This window comes from Balearica regulorum, chromosome 2 (assembly GCF_011004875.1).
Source record: "Balearica regulorum gibbericeps isolate bBalReg1 chromosome 2, bBalReg1.pri, whole genome shotgun sequence".
NCBI lineage: Eukaryota > Metazoa > Chordata > Aves > Gruiformes > Gruidae > Balearica > Balearica regulorum.
This window is the reverse complement of record NC_046185.1, coordinates 9044600-9066186: the sequence shown is the minus strand read 5'-3', so window position 1 is coordinate 9066186 and position 21587 is coordinate 9044600. Positions and strand designations below refer to the sequence as shown.

Here is a 21587-nt window from a genome sequence, read left to right as displayed (position 1 = left end):
TATGTGTGTGCTCACACATGTATATGCATGTGTACATGTATATATGTGAATATACATGTTTGTATATATGTATATACACGTGTATATATACATATTTGTGTATATGTGTATATATACATATGAAATAGAATTAAATCTTAATTATGTAGGAGTTACATGACATTAGAACAGTTCATAGCATTTAATGTAATTCTGTCTAGGAAATCAAATTAAAATGATTACAGTAATCCTTGTGACCCTAAAAAAAAAAAAGGTCTATAAATCTGTGAAAATTGCATGTGCTTCTGTGGGAGTTCAACTTTTAAGGGAAGTGAGGACAAAATATAGCATTTGCAAAAACAGTTGTCTCATTTTTGCTTAGTCTATAAGGTCGGGGCTTGCTCTCTGTTTGTAGATGTATGTAGGCAGGATAGACATCTCCATTTCGGCTACTCACATGAGATTCCCTATACGGACAACGTGGACATCTGGCTCATGTTATCAGTGGATTCCTGGGGGTGATTTGTCTTATCCTAAAGCAGACATGTAAAGCAGGATGGAGATGTTGTATAGTAAAACTGACTGTCCCTCCTGATAGTACAGAGTCTAGTGTAATTGACTCAGATGTAGACATCTACTTTGCAGGTGACTGAGATGGAGCCTATCTTAGGAAACCAGCTCCCATTTTAGATATAGATGTGGAAGTCTGCTGGAGGTTCTGGGAGTGCTCAGTCACATGCAGGATCCCCACTTGCTTTCCAAGGAGTTAGTGGCTGTACCTGCTCAGGAATTCATGTACAAGCATTATGACCCATGTCCTTTAATGTAATTAGGCCTGTTCAGAAACCTTTTCTTTAAATCAGTTACATGCAAACCTGGATGGAGTTGCTCCTGATTTACCTCTTTGTTAACTGAATACTTCTGTAAACCTAGTTGTACATGATCTCTGAAGATGGGACTGGACCCTTTAGTGAATCAGAGGCCTTTGAATATTATACTTCATTTATTCCTAGTTGATGCAAAGAAAGGTGAAAGTCTTTCATTTGGGTGAAAATCTTTCATAAAAGCACTCCCCAGTGCTTTTACTTCTATATTATTTTCCTCTGAAGTTTTTACTGATTCCTTTAGTTATATTATTTTTTTGTGGTTCATTTTACAGAGTATTCAGAGATATGGCAACTCTTAAACGTATCCTCTGTCCTCATGGATTCATCCATCTCAAACTTTGAAGTTGTGCAAGTTAGTAGAGAAATATCCAGGAACTTCTCCACTGCCAGAGACTTTTGTCTATCCGGTAAGAAATAGTTTTTCTTAGCTTTACAGAAAATACTGGCTTGTGAGCATGAAAAAACAACACCCTTCCCTCACACACAGATATACTGATTTGAGGTGTTTTTAAAGACTACCCCAATGTTTCTGAATTTGAGAGAAGGGACCTGAAGTAGTTTATCTAATGAAAGATACAATAGACAAAAAATGCCATACAGTAATTGCAGAATTTTGACCCCTCTTGGGCATAGAGATCTCTTGCTTCTCCAGGCATTGTACAACTTGGAGAATATTGCAGCGAATAATTAAAAGGATGATGTCACTCTTTTCTAAAGAATAGTTAAGGGAAGCTCATTGAGTAAGGCAGATGGTAGAACCACCTAGTATTTTCTAAAGTAACTCATAGCTTCGGTGCATGACAACAGGTTAACTGAGAGCTGGGATGAAGCAGGGCTTGGGCTGTACTGACAACAAAGGGAACGGCTTTAATCAATAGCCTGACTAGACAGCAGAGAGTGCTTTACCGTCACATGACTGGCAAATCCTCAAATGCTGCAGAATGGTAGAAATAAGGAAAAGTCAAGTTTTTGCCCCCACCTACTGCAGAAGATGGTCCTTGGAATGGTCCCATTTTCTGCAGTAGATGGTCTTCACCTTATGAAGGTGAGCAGTGTAATTTTTTCTCCTTTCTTTTCACATAACTGTTTGAAGGAGCCTTTCTAAAGTAAAATGTTGGATACCCACCTCTGCGTACAAACCGGGATGAGTGAGAGGGTCAGTTTTCTTATTCTGAAACCTACCCCTAGGGCTCCCTGAGGACTATTTGAATTCAGTTGAGGTCCTCAATATTTATTAGAAGATGTTTTTCTTCTCCTAAAACCTGTGATACCAGTTCTCTTGCTGTATTGCTCCATTTTAAAGCCAATATAACCTTTTCTCCTTTGGCTATTTTGGAGAATGTTCTGGGAATATGGGGACATTTATGTCCCATTATTCTGCTTGATAGCTACTTCATATCCTTGTTGCTTGACCTGTTGTAAAACCTTTCTTTTAAGCATCTTATAACAATGATGTCATACAAAATACTTCGAGAATACATTTTTATCTGCTTTTTTTCTTCACATTTCACCTCACAGCTTGTTCAAAGAATCAGTCATGTACAGTGGTTACACTGGAAATCCAGCCTTCAGCAATAAGATGCCTTTTCTACCCTGATACACAGATATGCACACATGGCCTGCAAGGGCACAGCTGCCGGGTTTTACTGAAAGAGCCAGCTACCTATATCTACAGGAGGCAAGGTAAGAGCAGGTTGAGGCTGTGGAGGAAAGAACTCAACTGTGGTGGCCTGTGCATGACTCTTGTGAACGGAGGAGTGAGGAAATCCCCAGCAGACATAAAGCAATATGGTTGTCTCCTAAACAGTTGTCCATTGCTGCTTCAGTGGAGTTACAGCCAAGCTGGATGGGAAAATGACCTCAAATACTTTTTATAAAAATGGAAAAAATCATAGTGTTATCATCTAATGGTGAAGCAGATATAATAAAGTAAGTCTGGTCTATGAAAGATGTTTTGGAAAGTGCAGAATGGTAAAAACAAACAAAAGACCAGTAATGAATGTCCAACTCCCGCATTTCATCTGCAGAAGATGTTTCTATATGTTCTTCCTTTTAAATTCTGAGAATAACACATGGAATGTTGAAAATCCACTGTCAGTTGAAAATCTTAAAGACTATGTCTGGACAAAACAAACAGCAACAAAAATCCAAACCTCTAAACCAAGATGAACTAATATTTCAAACAAGTGAAAATTATTTAAGAGAGAAATAGAAGTTGTGTAGACAGGTAAATTCTATTGTTTGGTTATGTAATTATTTGTAACTCTAAGTTTTGTTGTTTTTTTCCCTTGACTTTAAAAGACACTACTTTCCTTTTGTGTAATACTGATTATTTCTTTTATTAGAAGTAATTAGAAACCAGGTAACAATAAGGGGGAAGGGAAGAAATATTTCCTTTTCTCTTCACTGTGATTTCTGTGAGGAATTGACAAATCAATGAGAACCTTCTAGGTTCAAACTTGAAGAGAGAAAAAGGGGTTTATCATTGTCAAGTGAACCAAAATCACAGACTGAGACGTAAAAGCTAGACTTGTGTGTTTGTATATTTCTGTACAATTTTGTTTTTAGTCACGTGACTTAGAATTTGATTCCTGCTTATCAAATACTTTGTTTTAGGAGAGAAATAGTATGAGGTATCACTTAGCTCTGTTTTAAACTAAGGCATTATTGAAAAACCTCTTATTCGGATAGATAGACTATGATTTAGATAATCTTTATACAAAAAAGAAAAATTTGGATCAAACTATAACCCCATAATATTTCATAATTTTCTGCAAGCAAAAAATAAATTCAGATAGCAATTATGGTGGATCTAAAATGTAGATAATGGCATAAGTCCTGTGGAAGAAAATGGCAGTATTCACTAGAGAGCGTAAGGCAAAAGATGGTGATGAAGGCCCTCTGGTATCCTAAAGTCCCTCATTCCCTTCTCTGGCATGTAGAAGGCACGCACGTGCCTGACTGACTGACTTAAAGCGAGTGCTTGCACAGGTGATTCCCACTTCAAGGCTGTAGGGAATTGGGACATGGGTAGTGCTCGGTGCCTTCTGTTGAAGCTCTTCCCCCTTGCATGGTCAAACAGCTACTGGAAAGGGGACCGAAGTACAAGTCTTTCCTGGAGAGAGCCCAAACCCATGAGTTGTGTGGTTCTTTCCTCTCTCTGACTCGCTAAAAACATTTAAAGGTGTAACAATGTGGTCTTTAGAGTTGGGGGAGAAGGGGAAGTCTGAAAATCTCTCTCCCTTTTTGTAGAAATGCTCAGGTTTATATTCCAATGCGATGTCTGATCTGGAACAAATGTTTGAGTAAGGGTCTGGAAAGTTAAATGTCCACATGCAGTGCCTAACATGTAGCATAGCATGAAGTATTTTATACGGAGAGAATAACAGATTTATTTATGTTTCATTTAAATAAATGAATTAGGCACTTAATAGTTTAAAATTAAGGGAAATGGGATTAATTTTCATTTCTGAAATGGTAATAACTTGAAGAAGCAAATTATTTTTCCTTTGTTCCCCTCCAATAGATTTCTTCCTGCCCATTTCTGAAGCGGATTTAACCCCATCTGTGCACATCCCATCCCATGGAAATCTGATGGGCACATCCCAGGTGATCCACGTTGGCTCAGAGTGGAGAAACATCAGCCAGTTCCTGGGGATCCCGTATGCTGCACCTCCCCTTGCAGAGAGGCGCTTCAGTCCTCCGGAGCCGTTTGCTTGGGTGGAAACCTGGAATGCTACTGTAGCTCGGTAAGAAAACCCTTTGATCATCCACAGAAGCAGTTGTTCCATCCAGGTATATGAAAGTAGCTGGAGTGGTGATGATGATATTCATGTCCTTTCTTGCAAAAAAACCTATAGGGTACAGATTAATACAAGTTTGGGAATATAGCAAAAAGAATAATTTCTCCATCTATATGTTAATGCATGCAAGCACCTAAAGAAAAAAGGCAGATTCCAGTACATAGCCTTGAACCTATGCATAGCTCCCCACCAACTGTCTGCTGTCAATCTGTTTTCATTCTGAGTATTTATACAGTATGTATAATATTTATACAAATAGATTTTGCTCCTGCTGAGCCATATATTTGTAGAGTATTTAACCAAATGGAGGTGCTTTAACACTGATGTAACCAGAAGCTGTGGGCCTCATATAGAAATTCTCTGCCTAGTAGTGTCTAGATCAGGTTGAAGGACCCAGGTATCCTTTTCAGTCCAAAAACTATTAAAAGGCAAATACTTGCTAAATGGCTTGGACAGAATTACAGAAGTTATAAACATTTTAGGTAATGCCTTAAGAGGAAATGAGCTCCAGGAACTGTATTAGCAGATGGGCTAAATTTCTTTTTAAGTCTCTATGTCTAATGTTTCCCGTTGGCTGCGCCTGGCTCTCCAGGGCTGTACAGACATCACTGTTCGGTAAGTTTAGGCGGGAGGCACTCTGTGGACATAGCCTTTGTGTGCATGTTTGCGTTTCATTTGGTCTTATGATAGGAGTCTTAATTTTGTTGCATTGGAAAACCAATATGATAATTGCGAATGTGTTTCTTAAAGAAAAGAGGGTTTGGGTGACTGTACTTAGTATGAGTAAACAGTCATACATAAGTATAAGTACTTAGTAAACTGGAACACAGGAAGTTCCATCTGAGCGTGAGGAAAAACTTCTTCACTCTGAGGGTGACCGAGCACTGGAACAGGCTGCCCAGAGAGGTTGTGGAGTCTCCTTCTCTGGAGATACTTGAAACCCACCTGGACATAATCCCAGGCAACCTGCTGTAGGTGATCTTGCTCAAGCAGGAGGGGTGGACTAGATGATCTTCAGAGGTCCCTTCCAACACCTACCAATCTGTCAATCTGTGAATATCTGTGCTATGGAACCTGTCAGAACAGTGGATTTTTAAAAAACAAACAAACAAACACACACACAAAAAACCCCAAACCAAAAACAAAACGCCACAGCAAATAAAAATGCAGCAACAATAAGAAACAAGATAGGAGAGTGGAGTGGTTTTTCTAGGGCCTTTCTCACAGCACGTCCCTGCTCCATGTAATAGAAAGGAAACTACAGAGCACATGAAACTCGTTTGAGCAAGCCCTGCTGCATGTGTGCAGACGAAGTTGATACATGAGAGCTGGTACCCCATCATGTTTCTATCAGTAAAAAGCAGACTGTTTCCTGGCAGACATGAGGAGCTGCAAGGAAAAAAATAAATGATAGAAACAAGAAACAGGAGATTGAAGGTACAGAACAGTCAAAAGGAGAGAGTCTGGTGGAAGAACTCAGTGAACTTTCTGCATCAGGGAGATGCAGAAATCAGTACTGAGGCTGAGTGATCTGAGAGCTTCCAAGGAACTACTATGGACCTGAGGTCTACTGAGATCCTGTGTTAGCCTTCCATCCACAGCTGGCCACGCAGTCCTGTTCAGTTCCTGGCACTGGGAATGGTCCTTATGTGGCTAGTGACAAACTACTTGAGCTAGGTGATCTGGCCAAGGTGGTTAAGGAAAAGGAGGAGTTGGGGGTACTGGTGGCTGAAAAGCTGGACATGAGCTGGCAATGTGCGCTTGCAGCCCAGAAAGCCAACCGTATCCTGGGCTGCATCAAAAGAGGTGTGACCAAGCAGGTCAAGGGAGGTGATTCTGCTCCTCTGCTCCGCTCTTGTGAGACCCCACCTGGAGTACTGCGTCCAGCTCTGGGGGCCCCAGTACAGGAGAGACATGAAGCTGTTGGAGTGAGTCTAGAGGAGGGCCACAGAGATGATCAGAGAGCTGGAGCACCTCTCCTATGAGGACAGGCTGAGAGAGTTGGGGTTGTTCAGCCTGGAGAAGAGAAGGCTCCGGAGAGATCTAATTGCAGCCTTTCAATACTTAAAGAGGGCTTATAAGAAAGATGAGGACAAACTTTTTAGTAGGGCCTGTTGTGATAGGACAAGGGGTAATGGATTTAAGCTAAAGGAGGGTAGATTCAGACTAGATATAAGGAAGAAGTTTTTTACGATGAGAGTAGTGAAATACTGGAACAGATTGCTCAGCGAGGTGGTAGATGCTCCATCCCCGGAAACATTCAAAGTCAGGTTGGACAGGGCTCTGAGCAACCTGATCTAGTTGACAATGTCCCTGATCATTGCAGGGGCGTTGGACTAGATGATCTTCAAAGTCCCTTCTAACCTAATCTATTCTATGTTTCTATGATAAATTTTTGCAAGGGAGCTGGGAGGATGGCACTCTGCAGGCCTAACATGAATCATCACCTGCTTTGGTGGAAACACACCCTGAGGCTACAGATTGAGAGACCTATCAACTGTGTGGAAGCTGTTTTATGCCTCCTTTACTCAGGATTTGTCTCCAGAGTGAATAGAGATGCCTATTGTTCTGAGGGGTTGAAAGTGTATCTGGCCTTTGGCGGTCTCATCCTTCAGGTTTCACCTGAGTTGTGAGGTTGTTAACAACATAGGCACAGTAGTCACACAGCTTCATGTACGTTGGAGGGATCTGGCGAGATGATGTAGCTTTTTGTTTCCTCAGGTTCACGGTGATGTTAGGTTAGCACACACACCATCAGCTGTTTGTGTCTGCAGCCACAGCATGGTGTCTGCTAGGACTTTGGTAAGACCCATCTGCCTCTGTGGTCTCTCTTTGAAGACCTCGTGCTGCAATGGGCACCCTGGCTGAGATTTTCAAAGCAATTTAGGGACCTTAGTTAATCTTTTCCTGTCTGTTGAATTCTCAGTGCTTCCTTAGGCCAGTGAGAAACATGGACATTATCTTCTATTATTCATTTAAGGATGAAAAAAGAATTCTTTGAGCTTAGCACCATGGAGGTGCACTTGTAGAATCAGAGAGACCTGAGTGTCTGTGTGTTTAAAAAGTGTTGACGACTATTTTTTTTTGGACTCTATATTGTGTTGCACAACATTTGTGTATAAGAAATTCACATTAGCACAGTGCCGTTACTGACAGAAGAGAAATATTTATTTATAAGCCTGGACCTGATAAAAGACTCCCCCGCAAAAAAAAAAACAAACCACCAAAACCCAAAAAACTTCAACCCCCAAACAAGGGAAAAAAAACCTAAAAACCTCCTCCAGCTGTTGGAGTCTCCAGCTGCTGGAGAAGCTGTGGACTTGCCTCAGCAGGTGGCAGCCTTTGCCTGGAGTCGGTCCTGGCAGGAGGAGATCCTGGGAACTGGAGATGCTGGGAATCTTGATGAGTTGCTAAAAAAGAAAAAAAAATTTAAAAAAAAAAACCAAACCAAACCAAAACAAAAAAACCACCATGAGCACTGGTGAAGATTCCTGCTGCCCTGTTGAAGGCTGCACAATTAATAGCATTAGATCTGTTGTTCTGGCTGGGTTCTGTCCTGGGAATTTGTATTTTGTCTCCCTAGAATGGCTTGAGCAGTTTTGGTTGGTGATGATGTGCTTCTCTATGTCAGTGTGAAAGCTGTTCAGTGATATCAGTGTCCTAGGAACCTCCCTTATGGAAATATTTTGTAGAATTACATTAAAGCTGATCCTTTCCCTTGCAGTTTTCTATTAAATTTTTCACACCTTCAGTGTAAAATTTTGCAAGAGCATTAAAAATGATAATTTAGAATTAATTCTCTGAGATATTACTGTCTTTTCCATAGCCTCTTTTGGCTTCTTCCCTAATAAATTGTGATGCTTTTCCATAACTTACTCTGTGATATAAAAATGGCTGTGAAGTAGAAGGAACTGGCTTCCAGATAGCTTGGATCTGAACTGCAAAAATCATCAACTTGATTCTTGTTGTGGAGAGACCTTGAGCATATGAATCTCACACAGGTGATGGCCAGAGAATTATTTTCTGTACGTGGCTGGCTGGCTGAACACCTATTGAAAGGTTACCTTTAACATTGCTGGGCACTGTTAATGGTCTGCTATGATGCTTAGAGCAAAAAGATTTTAAAAATGCATTAAAATTTTAAACTTAACGTATTTTCCCACAGACCATTAGAAAATAAAATAAATATAAGTAAATGTAGCCCACAGACTAGTAGAAATTAAAACAAATAACTGGCATTACAGTAAAGGAGTGGATTGCATAGGTGTGCAGGCAATTGCAGGGGGAGACCTATGCCTGAGACCCCCAGTCCTGCTCCCCTTACATCTGGTGCTAATTTTGTGCGGTTTATGTAAAACGTGAGTTTTATGAAGGCTAATTTTCAAGTTCTAATCTTTTTTAAAATGAGGCTGGTTTTCTGAGGGAAGGATTCTAGACATGAAAATACAATGTGTTTTTTGCATTTGTATGTGTGTATACAAACCCACGTATTTATTACTCAGGTATAGGTGGGCATAATTTTAAACATGATTGAGATCTACAGATTTAAAGATTTTATGAGCTTAGTGCATCAAAATAGAAGGAAATAGCAGCAGTAGAAAAAGATTACAAGCCTTTTTATTGTAATTTTGTCAATCCATGTCTCTAGGGCGGCTTGTTGGCAGCCAGGAGATGGAGAGGCCCCGTCATACTCTGTCAGTGAAGACTGCCTATATCTGAACGTCTTTGTTCCTGCCACCACTGTAAGTAGGAGACGAATTGATTTTTTTTTTTTTTTTAACTGAGCACTGTCTGTTTTCAAAGTACTTCTAATTGACATGAATGACTGTTTTTCATGTGGTGTTCACAAAGCCCTGCGAGGTTAAATTAGGCACTCTGTTGTTTGTACTTGTGCAAGAGTATTCCCTGTAGGCTTTCAGCGAGGCGTGTGTGGGTAACTAGGAGGGTAGCAAATTAAAAAGCTAGAAATAAGAGAGAGACAAAGAGGGAAACAAAACACAAGAGGAAGATGGCAGCAAAGGAGGAGAAATTAAGGACAGAAATGGCAATGTCCCTGAAATGAGACTGTTTGTCCAGGAGATGATAATGCAGAACAGCACATCGCATCAACACTCACCACCAGCTGAGCAGCAGCAGATGAGGTTTTTTTCACCCTGATCTTTACTGTTCCCCTGTTGACATCTGTGGGAGCTGTTGAGGAATGAGGGTAGCAAGAAATGCTAGATTTGTGCCCAACCCGCAGAGCATAAAAATAGATGTTTTAAAGATGGCTGGGGCAATGGTACAATCTGAGAAATTGTCATTTGAAAGCTCTTGAATTTCTCATTCTAAACAGATATAAAATAAAGCTTCAAGTTAGAGCCAAGCTTAGATGATTGGCCAAACCCCTGGGGGGCTGGGGATAAAGATGCTGAATAACATGTGAATCCCATTGAAGAGTGGGCCCAGAGCACAGGAACAGGGATTTTCTTTCTACAGTACTGGTAATTTTCAGGAGGTGATGGTGATTATAGTAGAAATTTATGAGTCTGTCACACTGCATGTCTGGGAAGAGCTGGTCTAGCTATCTGACAGCAGCACACACAGTCCCTTGCAGGCCCTTTTAATCACAGAAAGACCAGCAGTCTGTTTTCTCCCTGCAGCACCAGACTGTCATTTTGCCTTGAGTGCAGTCATCGCTTATTGAAAAGGTCAGGTCACTGTCCCAGGCAGTTTGCCATCTCCACTTAAGTGCTGCTTTCAAGATAGCTTACTTGAAAGCATTGTGTTTTCTACCATCTGATAGACTAAATAAGCTTGTGTTTTCTCCTTTGTGGTACTGAGAACTGAATCCCTCCTGTAGAGGTGTAAGGTAGAAGTAGAATCATAGAACGGTTTGGGTCGGAAGGGACAGCAAAGATCATCTAGTTCCAACCCCCCTGCCATGGGCAGGGACACCCTCCACTAGACCATGTTGCCCAAAGCCCCATCCAACCTGGCCTTGAACACTTCCAGGGAGGGGGCAGCCACAACTTCTTTGGGAACCCTGTTCTAGTGCCTCACCACCCTCACAGGGAAGAATTAGGTCTGATTAATGAAGAAGTAGGTCTAATCAAGTCGATCAGTTTCACATGTGTAAGTCTAGCCCAAGAGAGAACCAAAACTTCTGGTTTTGCAGAAGTAGCTAGGAGCAGAAGGCATGGCACTTTCCTGTTTCTTTTTGTAGCAAGTTCTATTTTTTACTCACATACAGAGAGCTATAGCTATGTATTTTCAGCCCATGGAAAGTTAAATTAACTAGTAAATACTAAATATAAAACCTCCTGGAGAGCAGTGAATGCAGAGGTCATTCAGGAGCATTTTGAGCCTGAACAAGAGCACGGTGTGGGGACCACTGCCTGCCACCAAAGGACTCTTTAAGTATCAAGCAGTGAAGAAGGTGAATGACTTCACCTCATTCTGCTTCCATAGCTACACATACATACCACATAGCCCTCCAAATAAAACTGGCACTTCTGAGAGACTTTTTTCCACCTATAACCTTCACTGCCTGTCACACTACCAAAGCAAAGCTGTGCTTCAGCTTGATTTGCAAAGGGTTCAAATGCAAGATCAAGAGTTGGAACTCTCCATTAAATAAGAATAGAAAGTATATCCTTTCTCCTCTTCTCCCATCCCCCGCACATGTTATTCACATCCTTATCACATCATCCCTGTTGCACTCAGAGCAATATTGTACAGTAGTAGAAGTACTTCAGGTTGCCTGGCTTGGTAGAGTTTAAATCTACCCCTGACAAGAAGCTCATTAAGTGTTTTATAGAAGGATGGAGGAGATGGTTCTGAATATTATAAAGCCTTTCAGACTTCCAGCTGACTTGCAGCTTCCTGATGGATGCTGAACTTCTCTCTCCCTTGAGGGTTTGCACATGGGACCTAAGCCCCTACAGGCTTAGGTAGACCATGGTAGAGCTGCAGGGCTCCTCAGAAGACATCCCCCTGCTTGCTAAGCCAGCAGAAGCCATCTGACCATGTCCCAGATGGAAGTCTTTGCACAGATTTTACACCTCAAAGTGCAACTGTCTGCATTTTGTTGCTAAGTACAAAGCAAAACCCTGCACTGAGCAGTAGCCACGTGGTAGCCATGGCCTGTCTGCGAGGAATGTGCTGGCCCCTCTCTGCCCAGCATTGCCGCACGTGTGCCCCACTGCAGCCCAGAGTTTGCACCGGCAGTGCTGCATCTCAGCCTGGCACCAAGTGATGGTGGGTGAAGATACTGGCTCCAGCAGGCTTTAGTTAAGGTCTTGCATTTCTTCCGCCTTGCAGATTTAATTGTAGTGGTTGGTTGAATCTGATTGAGAACAAGGCTTGGGGAAAATTCACTTATATTCAAAATAAATTATCCAGCAGCTAATATATAGTAAAAAATTAATTGACTGCCAAATATAGATAGATAGATAGGTGATACGAAATATCTCATGTTGTGAAGCATAGCTCAATTATAGCATGAAAATAATTGTGCTAGGCTGTTAAAATGGCTAACAAGAAATGGGAAGGCAATTATGTTAAACAGATTTCATCCAAAAATACCCAAATCCATGAGCTCTGAGATTGAAATCCCCTGGGATTAAAACCTAAATTATTTTTCATGATAGTTTACCTTTACGTAGGAGAAGGATCTGCATTTGGTTGATGCAGACTAGAAATGGGAATGTTATGTCCAGACACTTGGCACTAGGCACAGCCCTGGTGCAAAATCTTCCCCTGAATTGCTCCATATCTGTTGCAGCAGGTTTTGTTTTGCCGTTTTTGTCTCCGTCTTTGCCTTTCTGAAGCTTTTCATCACTAGAGCATTGAGTAAAGTCGCTCAGCATAATGTAATACACAACTTACAGGTCAGCTGGAGGTCACAGCACTATGCAGGCTGTGGACACCTGGGAAATGCCTTGTTGGAACCTCAGGCTTCACCATGCTGAGCTAAGGGGATGAAACAGGCTCAGCATCATGTTCGATACTGTTTTAGCTGACATGGCTCGATGTGGTTGTGTTTTAGAATGAATTTCCATGTGAAAACAGATTCTTTCATTTTTTTCTTTGCCCTCATCTTTCTCTCTGTGCCGCATGTGGCGCAGAAATGGGAACTGGGGACAAGGCACTGTGAATTAGGCAATTTCTATTCAGGAGCAGAAGTTCCTGAGAGAGAGCAGCATGTTTCAGTGCTTGCAGTTTCTAGGGTTTTCTTGGTAACATTGTCGTGTTCACAAGAAGCCTCTGAAGTGATGCTCCAGATTGGTAAGTGATGAGTGCACACAATCATGACAAAGTAAGGGGGCTTTGCCTCCTATCCTGTAATTTTGCAGGAGGCTGCAACCATCACTTCTCTGCTGCTTCTCCCACGTAGCCAGTCGCATTTTTGCTGGAGATATTGTTTGCCAGAGCAGATGGAACTGCTGTGTTTAGCTAAGCTTTATCCAGAAAATAACAGCAACAGAGCCCAATGCCCTCTAGCTGCAGGGAAAAACAAACCTCAGATGTACTTTGATGCTGCTACAGGGGCCACCAGCCCTTCTTTGAAAAACACCAGCAGTTGCCAAAGCAGGACACAGGATGTGGGTGGGTGAGCGTGACCTGCTGCTGAGCAGAGGAGAGAGGAACCTCCTTCAGTATAGTCCCAAAGTGGGAAATACGGGATGAAAGTGCTGAATGGAAAATTGAGGTTACACTCTGAAAAAACCCTTTTTAGCATTGGAGCAGGTTATTCCGCTTTTTGCAGCAGGAAGAAAAAAAAAATAGCAAAAAACCTAAACAGAACCCCTCCATTCGTTTCACTGGTATTTCTTCTGTGTGTCATCTTGGCAGAGTTGTAATCTGCTGGTAAATGCTGAGGTCTCCTGGGGCAGTTCTGCTTTTGTGCTGCTCACGCAGCAGCAGCCTGGCTGGAGCCCTGCTGCGTGTGCAGATAGGGTCCAAACAGATGGGGTGCTGCTTTGGGAAAACGCCTCCATTTCTGAGTGAAATCAGGTGGCTCTGCAAGGAGTGCTAACATGGGCAGCAGCCCATCATATCTCCTTCCCATCCCAGGAGTCCTGCTGGGCTATCTCGAAGCAGGCACTCTCTGTGCTTCATGAGAAGTGAGTCTGTCCCGTGCAGCAACAAAGTCCTCTCTGCAGGACCCCTTTATATATACAGTAGGAGAAAACCTCCACAGGGACTGAAGGAGCAATGAGGAGCTCTTGCCAAGTGAGATTTTTGAGACTAGGAAGCGTTTACGTGCTGAAAACTGGAGAGTAGGAAGCAGCCCTGCACAGCTATTGAGTTAGTCCTACTCAAGATGAAGCAACCCAACAGGCCTTTTCCTTCTCTTGTTTCCCAATTGTTTGAACTTTTTATGCGTGTGTGTGTAAAGGAGACATGTCGCAACAAAACTAAGCCCACTGCATTCTCAATGGCCAAGTCAGCAGGATGGGTCTGCCTTGACCTAGCCTGGTAGAGTTGTTGGCTGGTGGAACACGGTGCCAATAAATCTTCTTTATACTGGACATAGTGTCCTCTTTAATCTACATAACTCATTGTAGACAATTTAGCCCTAGAATTTCAGACAGATTGCCAGATATCCCCTCATTATGGTCACTGTTAAAGAGCTATGAATGGCTTAAATAATGCTACTGGGTAAGATGCTTGTGTTCTCATCAGTGGCCTATACAAGCAGTTGGCTACAGGAATATTAACCTGGTTGTTGTCATGGCAGGTCAAAAACATGCCAGTGTTGCTGTTCTTCCACAACGGAGGGAGTTACAATGCTGAGGTGGGAAAGACAACCATAGATGGATCATACCTAGCTGCCATCAGTAACATCATTGTCGTGACAGCAAACTACCGGGTTGGTGTTTTTGGCTTCCTTAGTACTGGTAAGTCATGGATTTCTAGAACAAACACAAGCATGAGCTAAATTGCACCCTGTAACATGTGTTGGGTTTGCGTGGCAAGGTTTTGGTAGCTGGGGGGGCTACAGAGGTGGCTTCTGTGAGAAGCTGCTAGAAGCTTCCCCTGTGTCTGACAGAGCCAATGCCAGCCGGCTCCAAGACAGACCCACCGCTGACCAAGGCCGAGCCAATCAGCGCCTCTGTGATAACATATTTAAGAAGGAAAAAAAAAACCAGTTAGAGAGAGCTTTTGCAGCCAGGGAGAGGAGTGAGAAGATGTAAGAAACTCTGCAGACACCAAGGTCAGTGCAGAAGGAGGGGCAGGAGGTGCTCCAGGCGCCGGAGCAGAGATCCCCCTGCAGCCCGTGGTGAAGACCATGGTGAAGCAGGCTGTCCCCCTGCAGCCCATGGAGGGAGGATGAGGGGGTGTAGAGATTCCACCTGCAGCCCGTGGAGGACCCCACGCTGGAGCAGGTGGAGGCACCTGAAGGAGGCTGTGACCCCGTGGGAAGCCCGCGCTGGAGCAGGCTCCTGGCAGGACCTGTGGATCCGTGGAGAGAGGAGCCCACGCCAGAGCAGGTTTGCTGACAGGACTTGTGACCCTGTGGGGGACCCATGCTGGAGCAGTTTGCTCCTGAAGGTCTGCACCCCATGGAAGAGACCACGCTGGAGCAGTTCGTGAAGGACTGTCTCCCGTGGGAAGGACTCACGTTGGAGAAGGTCATGAAGGACTGTCTCCTGTGAGAGGGTTTCCTTGTTGGAGCAGGGGAACGATGAGAGGAGTCCTCCCCCCGAGGATGAAGAAGTGGCATAGACAATGTGTGATGAACTGACCACAACCCCCACTCCCCGTCCCCCTGTGCCGCTGAGGGGGGAGGAGGTTGAAGCCGGGAGTGAAGTTGAGTCCGGGAAGATGGGAAGGGTGAGGGGAGGTGTTTTAAGATTTGATTTTATTTCTCATTCTTCTACTCTGTTTTGCTTGGTAATAAATTAGATTAATTCCCTCTCTAAGTTCAGTCTGTTTTGCTCGTGACGATAATTAGCGAGTGATCTCTCCCTGTCCTTATCTCGACCCACAAGCTTTTCGTTGCACCTTTTCTCCCCTGTCTAGTGAAGGATGGACAGTGACAGAGCGGCTCTGGTGGGCACCTGGCCCTCAGCCAGGGTCAACCCACCACATAACACTTCTGTTTCTAATTATTATTTTTTTTTAATGTTATTTTTTTAAGTTGAGAAACCTGTATCTTTCAGTGATTGTTCTTTTTTGGGAGGGGGGGAAATGGCCAAGAAATGGTGGGGACTTGATCTGAAGAGAAAGGAGAGAGTCTGGAGGCAAAGGGACAAGACCAAACAACACCCAAACATCTATATCAAAGCACTTCTATTGCCTCCTAATACCAATTGACATTAGAAATTATGGAAATTCCCATTATATACAGGATTTTGTGTTCTGCAAAGAGGCATGTATACATGAAAGCGCACGTTCATATCTCCCTAAACTTTTGTGGTAGTACCATCTAGTCTTTGGGATTGTTTTTTTCATTTTGCCTTTTATTAGATTTGCCTATTTAAGCAAGGAGGGAACACTTTTCTTTCTACCATCTTTCAATTCTGGCTGAGGCAGGGGAACTTCAGGTAGAGAGCCATGGAGAGAAAATGCAACGATTGCAAGTGGAGCTCTGGCTCCATCGGTCCAGTGGCAATTCTTGGTCTCTATAGTGGGTATTTTAATACCTTTATAACCTTTAGGAGGTTTGCAAATACCAGACCTACATATATTGCGTCATGATTCTTCTGAGTATTCACTGCTAGTGATGCTGGGTGGATTTTGCCTAATTTGGGGTTATAGCTGCAGCTATTTGTTACTATTTCCCTTCTCTGTTTTACTGTTTTGTTCAAAGCTCACTCCCAGCAAAGCCTGGTTTTCATTCAGTAACTAGAGAGCTGGCACTACAAATTCCTTACTCATTCAGATAAGAAGTTGGTAATAGGTGTATCTGGGGAAAGAATCACTGTTTTCATCAGTGCAAAACAGATGCTTATGAAAGTGATACTCTAGCTTCATTTTGGCTAGAGCCAAATGCAGCGTGGATACGTGCGGTGTGAGCTTCCATTACGCAGCACTGCCCACGCATTACCCACTAACCTCCTTCAGCCCTGTGAATCTCACCTAGGTTTCTTCCTAAGTGGAAACTGCTAGCTGGACTGAATGTTATATAGCAGTATTTCTATGATGGGCCGTAATTTAGAGATCAGGAAAATTCTCCAGCCTCTTTGTCATAGAGATCTGCATGCATGTCTCAACGTCAGTGCATGAGCTGAATGTACTGAATTTGCATTCCTGCAAACCTTCAGATAGGGGCGGTTCATTACGAGTAGGGAGTATTCGGGGGCCCTCTCCTTCTCTGTACTGTGGAGCCATGTCCAGGGAAAAGCACAGGCTTTCCTGGCCTCTTCCCCTGTGGGAAATCCTTGGTGAGCATTTGGGAAAACCTTGTTGCTCCAGCAGGAACTGGAGCAAGTAGGAAAAGCTCTTTCCAAGAGTCATTGGAGCAAGCTAAGCACCACATTCATGGGAAGCCATAAAAATTCCTTCAGGGCCACACTTCTGTCTCCCATACGTGCCCTTTAGTTCATGTGGGGTTGATTCGGTGTGGTAAGTTTGTACCAGGCTCCCTGTCAGCATGGGTTTTCAGTCATACCCATTCTGGTGAGCAATGCTTCCATTGCAAGATCTATTTTTTGGTCCACCACAGGTTGGTGGAGTACCTCTGACTCCTGTACGTGACCAGTAGCCTCTTGGGATTTTCAGTGAAGGTTATCAAGCTGGATCAAATATTGTAAGCGTTTTTCTCAAGACTCAAACCAAATCCTCAATGATATTCCAGGGATGTTTCCATTCTTACTGAAAGACTTGGGCAAATCCCGGTCCTTTGGAAGTTTTTCCAGCAGTTTCAAAGGGGGCAGGACCTCACCCTTAAGACTGTGGGCACATTAACAGCTGGACTGTTAGAAGGCCCTGAAGTTACAAAAAAATGTTGTGATCTTGTGAGCAATATCAGTTTCATTGTCCAACTAAGAAAAGTACTGAATCCTCTCATGCTGCCTTGTTATAAATTGCAAAACTAGAAATGAAGGAGTTAAATGGAGGTTTTGGGGAATGAAGGGTAGTGAAAACATCAGATTTCCTTTTTAGTTTGTTTGTTTTTTGTTAGTTTTGCAGTTGTTCTGGTCTCTCATTGACCGGGCTTTTGGAAGCAGTCAAAGAGCTCTTATTCTTCTAAGTATAAAGGATGTTTAATTTAATTGGCTATCACCCATTAGTGTTGCAAAAAATGATGCACATTCTTACTAGTGCCTTCACCTGTTGCTTTGCACCCAGAAAAGTTAAGGTGAGTTGCCAGTGATATGGATGGCAAGAGTATGAAGAAGACAGTCATGTTTTTAGGCCTGATTCTTTAAGGAGTCCATGAAGTCATATAAAACAGGATGATTTTCATGCTTAAATTTAGCACTATTGTTCTTCTCGTTTAGTAATAACAGAAATGCATATGTATGTCCTTGTTTGCTTCCTTCTGAACGCTGGTTTCTTTTCAGTCTCCTGCAGTCCTTAGGAATGTGATCTTTTCCTGCAAAAAGTCAGTGGGAAAGATTCCTGGGAGACATGTTTCTTTTGGTCTAACTACCGTGAATGTCCACCCATTCATCTGTTCCCCAGTGTGGTACATTTCACAACCTGGCTGTGGTTTTTTTGGCAGGGCAAAAGGAACTGGTTATATTTCCCTCCTCGGTCTTGTTTAGTGCACCGGTAGCGAGGCACATTGTGTGGCTAAAACATTTACACGGATTTCACTTCCTCTGGGGAGGTCTCACAAGGCATGCAGCAAGGTCTTGAAATGAGGTTTCCTTTTAACCTCAGTGGGTTAGAGTGGGTTTATTGCTGGATTGAGAACCCTGGGAACTACTTGTGCTATGTAGAATTAGCTAAAAAACCTCCTAAAAAGGTTTTTAGGGGGGAAAGTTTCTCCTCCATTGCTTCAATGGTGTGGCTTGGCGTGATCAGCTGAAACTATGGCGCTAGGTGGAAGGTTGTAGTTTCTTGGGCCATTTAGTTCTTGGCTGTCCTACTGAAAGGACATTTGTAGTGATGGCTGTTGTGATGTGGGTATCTGTAAGATCTGCAAGGCTAATTAATAATCTAGTCTCCTCTATATTCTATTCTGCTGCTTAAATCGGTCTCTATGATATCTCAGTAATTCATTACAGTAGGCATATGGATATCTACTACAAGATGTATGCTTCCCATTGCTCTTTGCCTGAGACAAGGCTGCCGGTTCACAAAGTGGCAGCTTTTTAGTCCACTATTTGTTCATTTTGATTCACTAGTTTCTGAGCCTACTCTTACTTTAAAATCATACTATTTGGTCTTGGCAACGGAAGAAACAAATAGTTTCAGCTGTGTTTCTATTCCTGGCTTTTCTGTCTTGCCTTGTTTTTTTTTTCTTTTTTCCCAAGATTTAAATGTAGAGAATTTAAAATCATTAAAAATGAATTGCTCATTGTGGATTAAAAAGAAGTAGACAGTGAATAATCACTTTCTATTCCCTTTTTACGGACTGCATAGGAATTACTTATTTCTGCTTTTGTTGATATAAAATAAAGTTTGGCTAGGGGTTTGCATCATTAGGTGCTTTCAGCATTAGTTTCCTATTAATCAAAGTATCAGGTTATCACTGGTTGGTATTGAAAAGAAAGTAGTCTTTTCTGTGATACCTAAGCATGGGGTGTACATGATTAATTATTTTTCTTTTGTTTTCATGGGAAAAAATATGAATTTAAATCAGATGTCTATCAGTTAGACACAGGTCAATCTCAAAGGATATATATGGAGATATTATAAATTATAAAATAACATCTGTATGTGTGTAAAGAAATGCAAGATGATGTGACTTATCAGTGATTGGTCAGACAGGGTAAGTGTAAAAGGGATGTAGGAAGCAAACAGATGCAATTAGGTGTACTCCAGGGAAATAGTTGATGATCCTTATGGGTCCCTTCCAACCTGAGAATTTGGCAAACACGCTGGTTTTTGTTTCCTTTTAATTCATTTTAAGATTGAGCTATTTATGTAGAAAAAGAATCTCCTGGCCTGAATTTATGGATACTTGAGCCTGGATTCAAGTCTCCTGCCATGAAGTGTCCAAATGAAGCTTAGAAGTTGAGTTTTATTTGCTATCATCAGGACAGACAATCAGGCACCTCCAGGGATGCCTGGTGGAGTGGTAAAAACTGAAATGGAGTCAATCTGTGAAGTCTCTTGGAAGAGACCACTTCAGAATTTTAAACTCTGGTATCAGTTTTGTCAAGGTTCAGCTGCAAGAGCTACTAAAAATGTAACATTTAATCAAAACTCCAAATGTTTATAGTTTTATTTCTTTTTAGACCTATTTTTTTATTTTCAACAACAGGTTCTGCTGTGGCAAGTGGAAACGCTGGCCTGTTGGATCAGTTGGCAGCTTTGAAGTGGGTGCAGCAGAACATCGCTAGCTTTGGAGGAGATCCAAGACGGGTTTCCTTAGGAGCCGACCGCGCTGGGGCAGACATTACCAGCATTCACCTGATCACAGAGGCAGCGGATATGGACCTCTTCAGGAGGGTGTTGTTGATGGTAAGTCCCATTCCTGCCCCTTTGACTTCATTGTGAAAGGATGTTGTTACAGACAGCAGGATGTTGCAGTGTGTGGGTGCTGGTTTTATTTCATCCATACCTTGGCAGCACTAATAGGGCTGTTATTGCTATAGTTATTTTTCATCTCACCTGTGACTGCTATCTCCAGGAGCTGGGTGCTTCACAAGGATGTACAAGAGATGCACTTTGTTGATTGATTTAGTCATAGTAAGAATCTGGTTTTCGTCACTGTGGTTTTTTGTGTGTTATATAAATAGTCTTGTTTCATAACTTATAGGTACAACAGGTTAGTTTCCATTCCATAAATACGGTTGTTGATCAGCAGTTTTTAGACTCTAAAACTGATGAGCCAAACATCCGCATGTTTAAAGTATCCAATCTTTTTATCTGATCTCATGATAGATTTCATTTAAAAGAAAAAACAAGTTTCAGAGAGAGTGTAGAAAATCATTTACGCACGGGCTTGTTTGCTGGCAGCTTGGACCGTTTTCTGTCACCCCAAGTGATCCGTATTTTTACAGGACTTCCCATGTAGAATCTAAGGACTTCGAGGTCAGCTTCGTCAGACTCAGTACTACCATTGATCTTTACAGCCTCAGATGAGAGCATCGTGCTTTAAAATGAGGCTTAGTCTTCAGTGGAAGTTTATAAATCTAGCAGAAATGGTACTTGGACAAAATGCTCTCTCTGCTAGCAGTGTTCACTTGGAAACATGAGCAGAGGAACAGAATTTTTGGTCCAGGAAACCTAGGGCCCAATTAAATAAAATCTTGCCTTGAAATAATGACATTCCTATTTACTACTTGATTTTTTTCAGTGTCTCCTTGCTCCAGGAAAAATAATTTATCTTTTTATCCTCATGTCTCAATAAGGTTATTTTAATTGCATCACTCTAGTTGGGAAGGCAAGGGAAGTTGTTGAAAATTGCCATTCAGTAGTTGTTTTTATGGGTCATTCTCAGACAATTGCTAGTTCCTAGATTTTTACTCACCTCTTGGCATAGCAGTTGATTAGCTAGTAGACCCAGAGTCCTTTTCTCTCAGAGTACATTTCCATCCTACTCTTTCTCTGAAGTCATAAACCCTTTACTGAAATGTCTTAGGATGTGGCCCTGTGCAAGCTGTAGCAGGATACAGTGCAATTTACTGGTTGAGCAACTGATGAAAGGGAAATGCAAGGACCTCTTTGCTTATCTTTATTGTTGGAGTGTAGGTCCACATTACATCTTTTCTTTTATAAAATAAGGTTTGAACTCCTCCTTTCTCCTACAGCAGGACATCGAATAATGGAAAACAGTGGCAAGTGCAATGAGCAGGCAGGTGCATCAATT

General features: G+C 42.3%; 1 protein-coding gene across 1 annotated transcript in view; it reads left to right on the top strand.

The window, feature by feature from the left end:
• Window positions 1-21587, top strand: part of TG (thyroglobulin) — a 170703-nt gene that overhangs the window by 83327 nt on the left and 65789 nt on the right. Inside the window, exons 37-42 of the mRNA XM_075743291.1 lie at window positions 1139-1273; window positions 2385-2549; window positions 4393-4615; window positions 9318-9411; window positions 14394-14553; window positions 20037-20236. Of these exons, the coding sequence (XP_075599406.1) occupies window positions 1139-1273; window positions 2385-2549; window positions 4393-4615; window positions 9318-9411; window positions 14394-14553; window positions 20037-20236 (977 nt within the window). The remainder of the gene's footprint in view (window positions 1-1138; window positions 1274-2384; window positions 2550-4392; window positions 4616-9317; window positions 9412-14393; window positions 14554-20036; window positions 20237-21587) is intronic.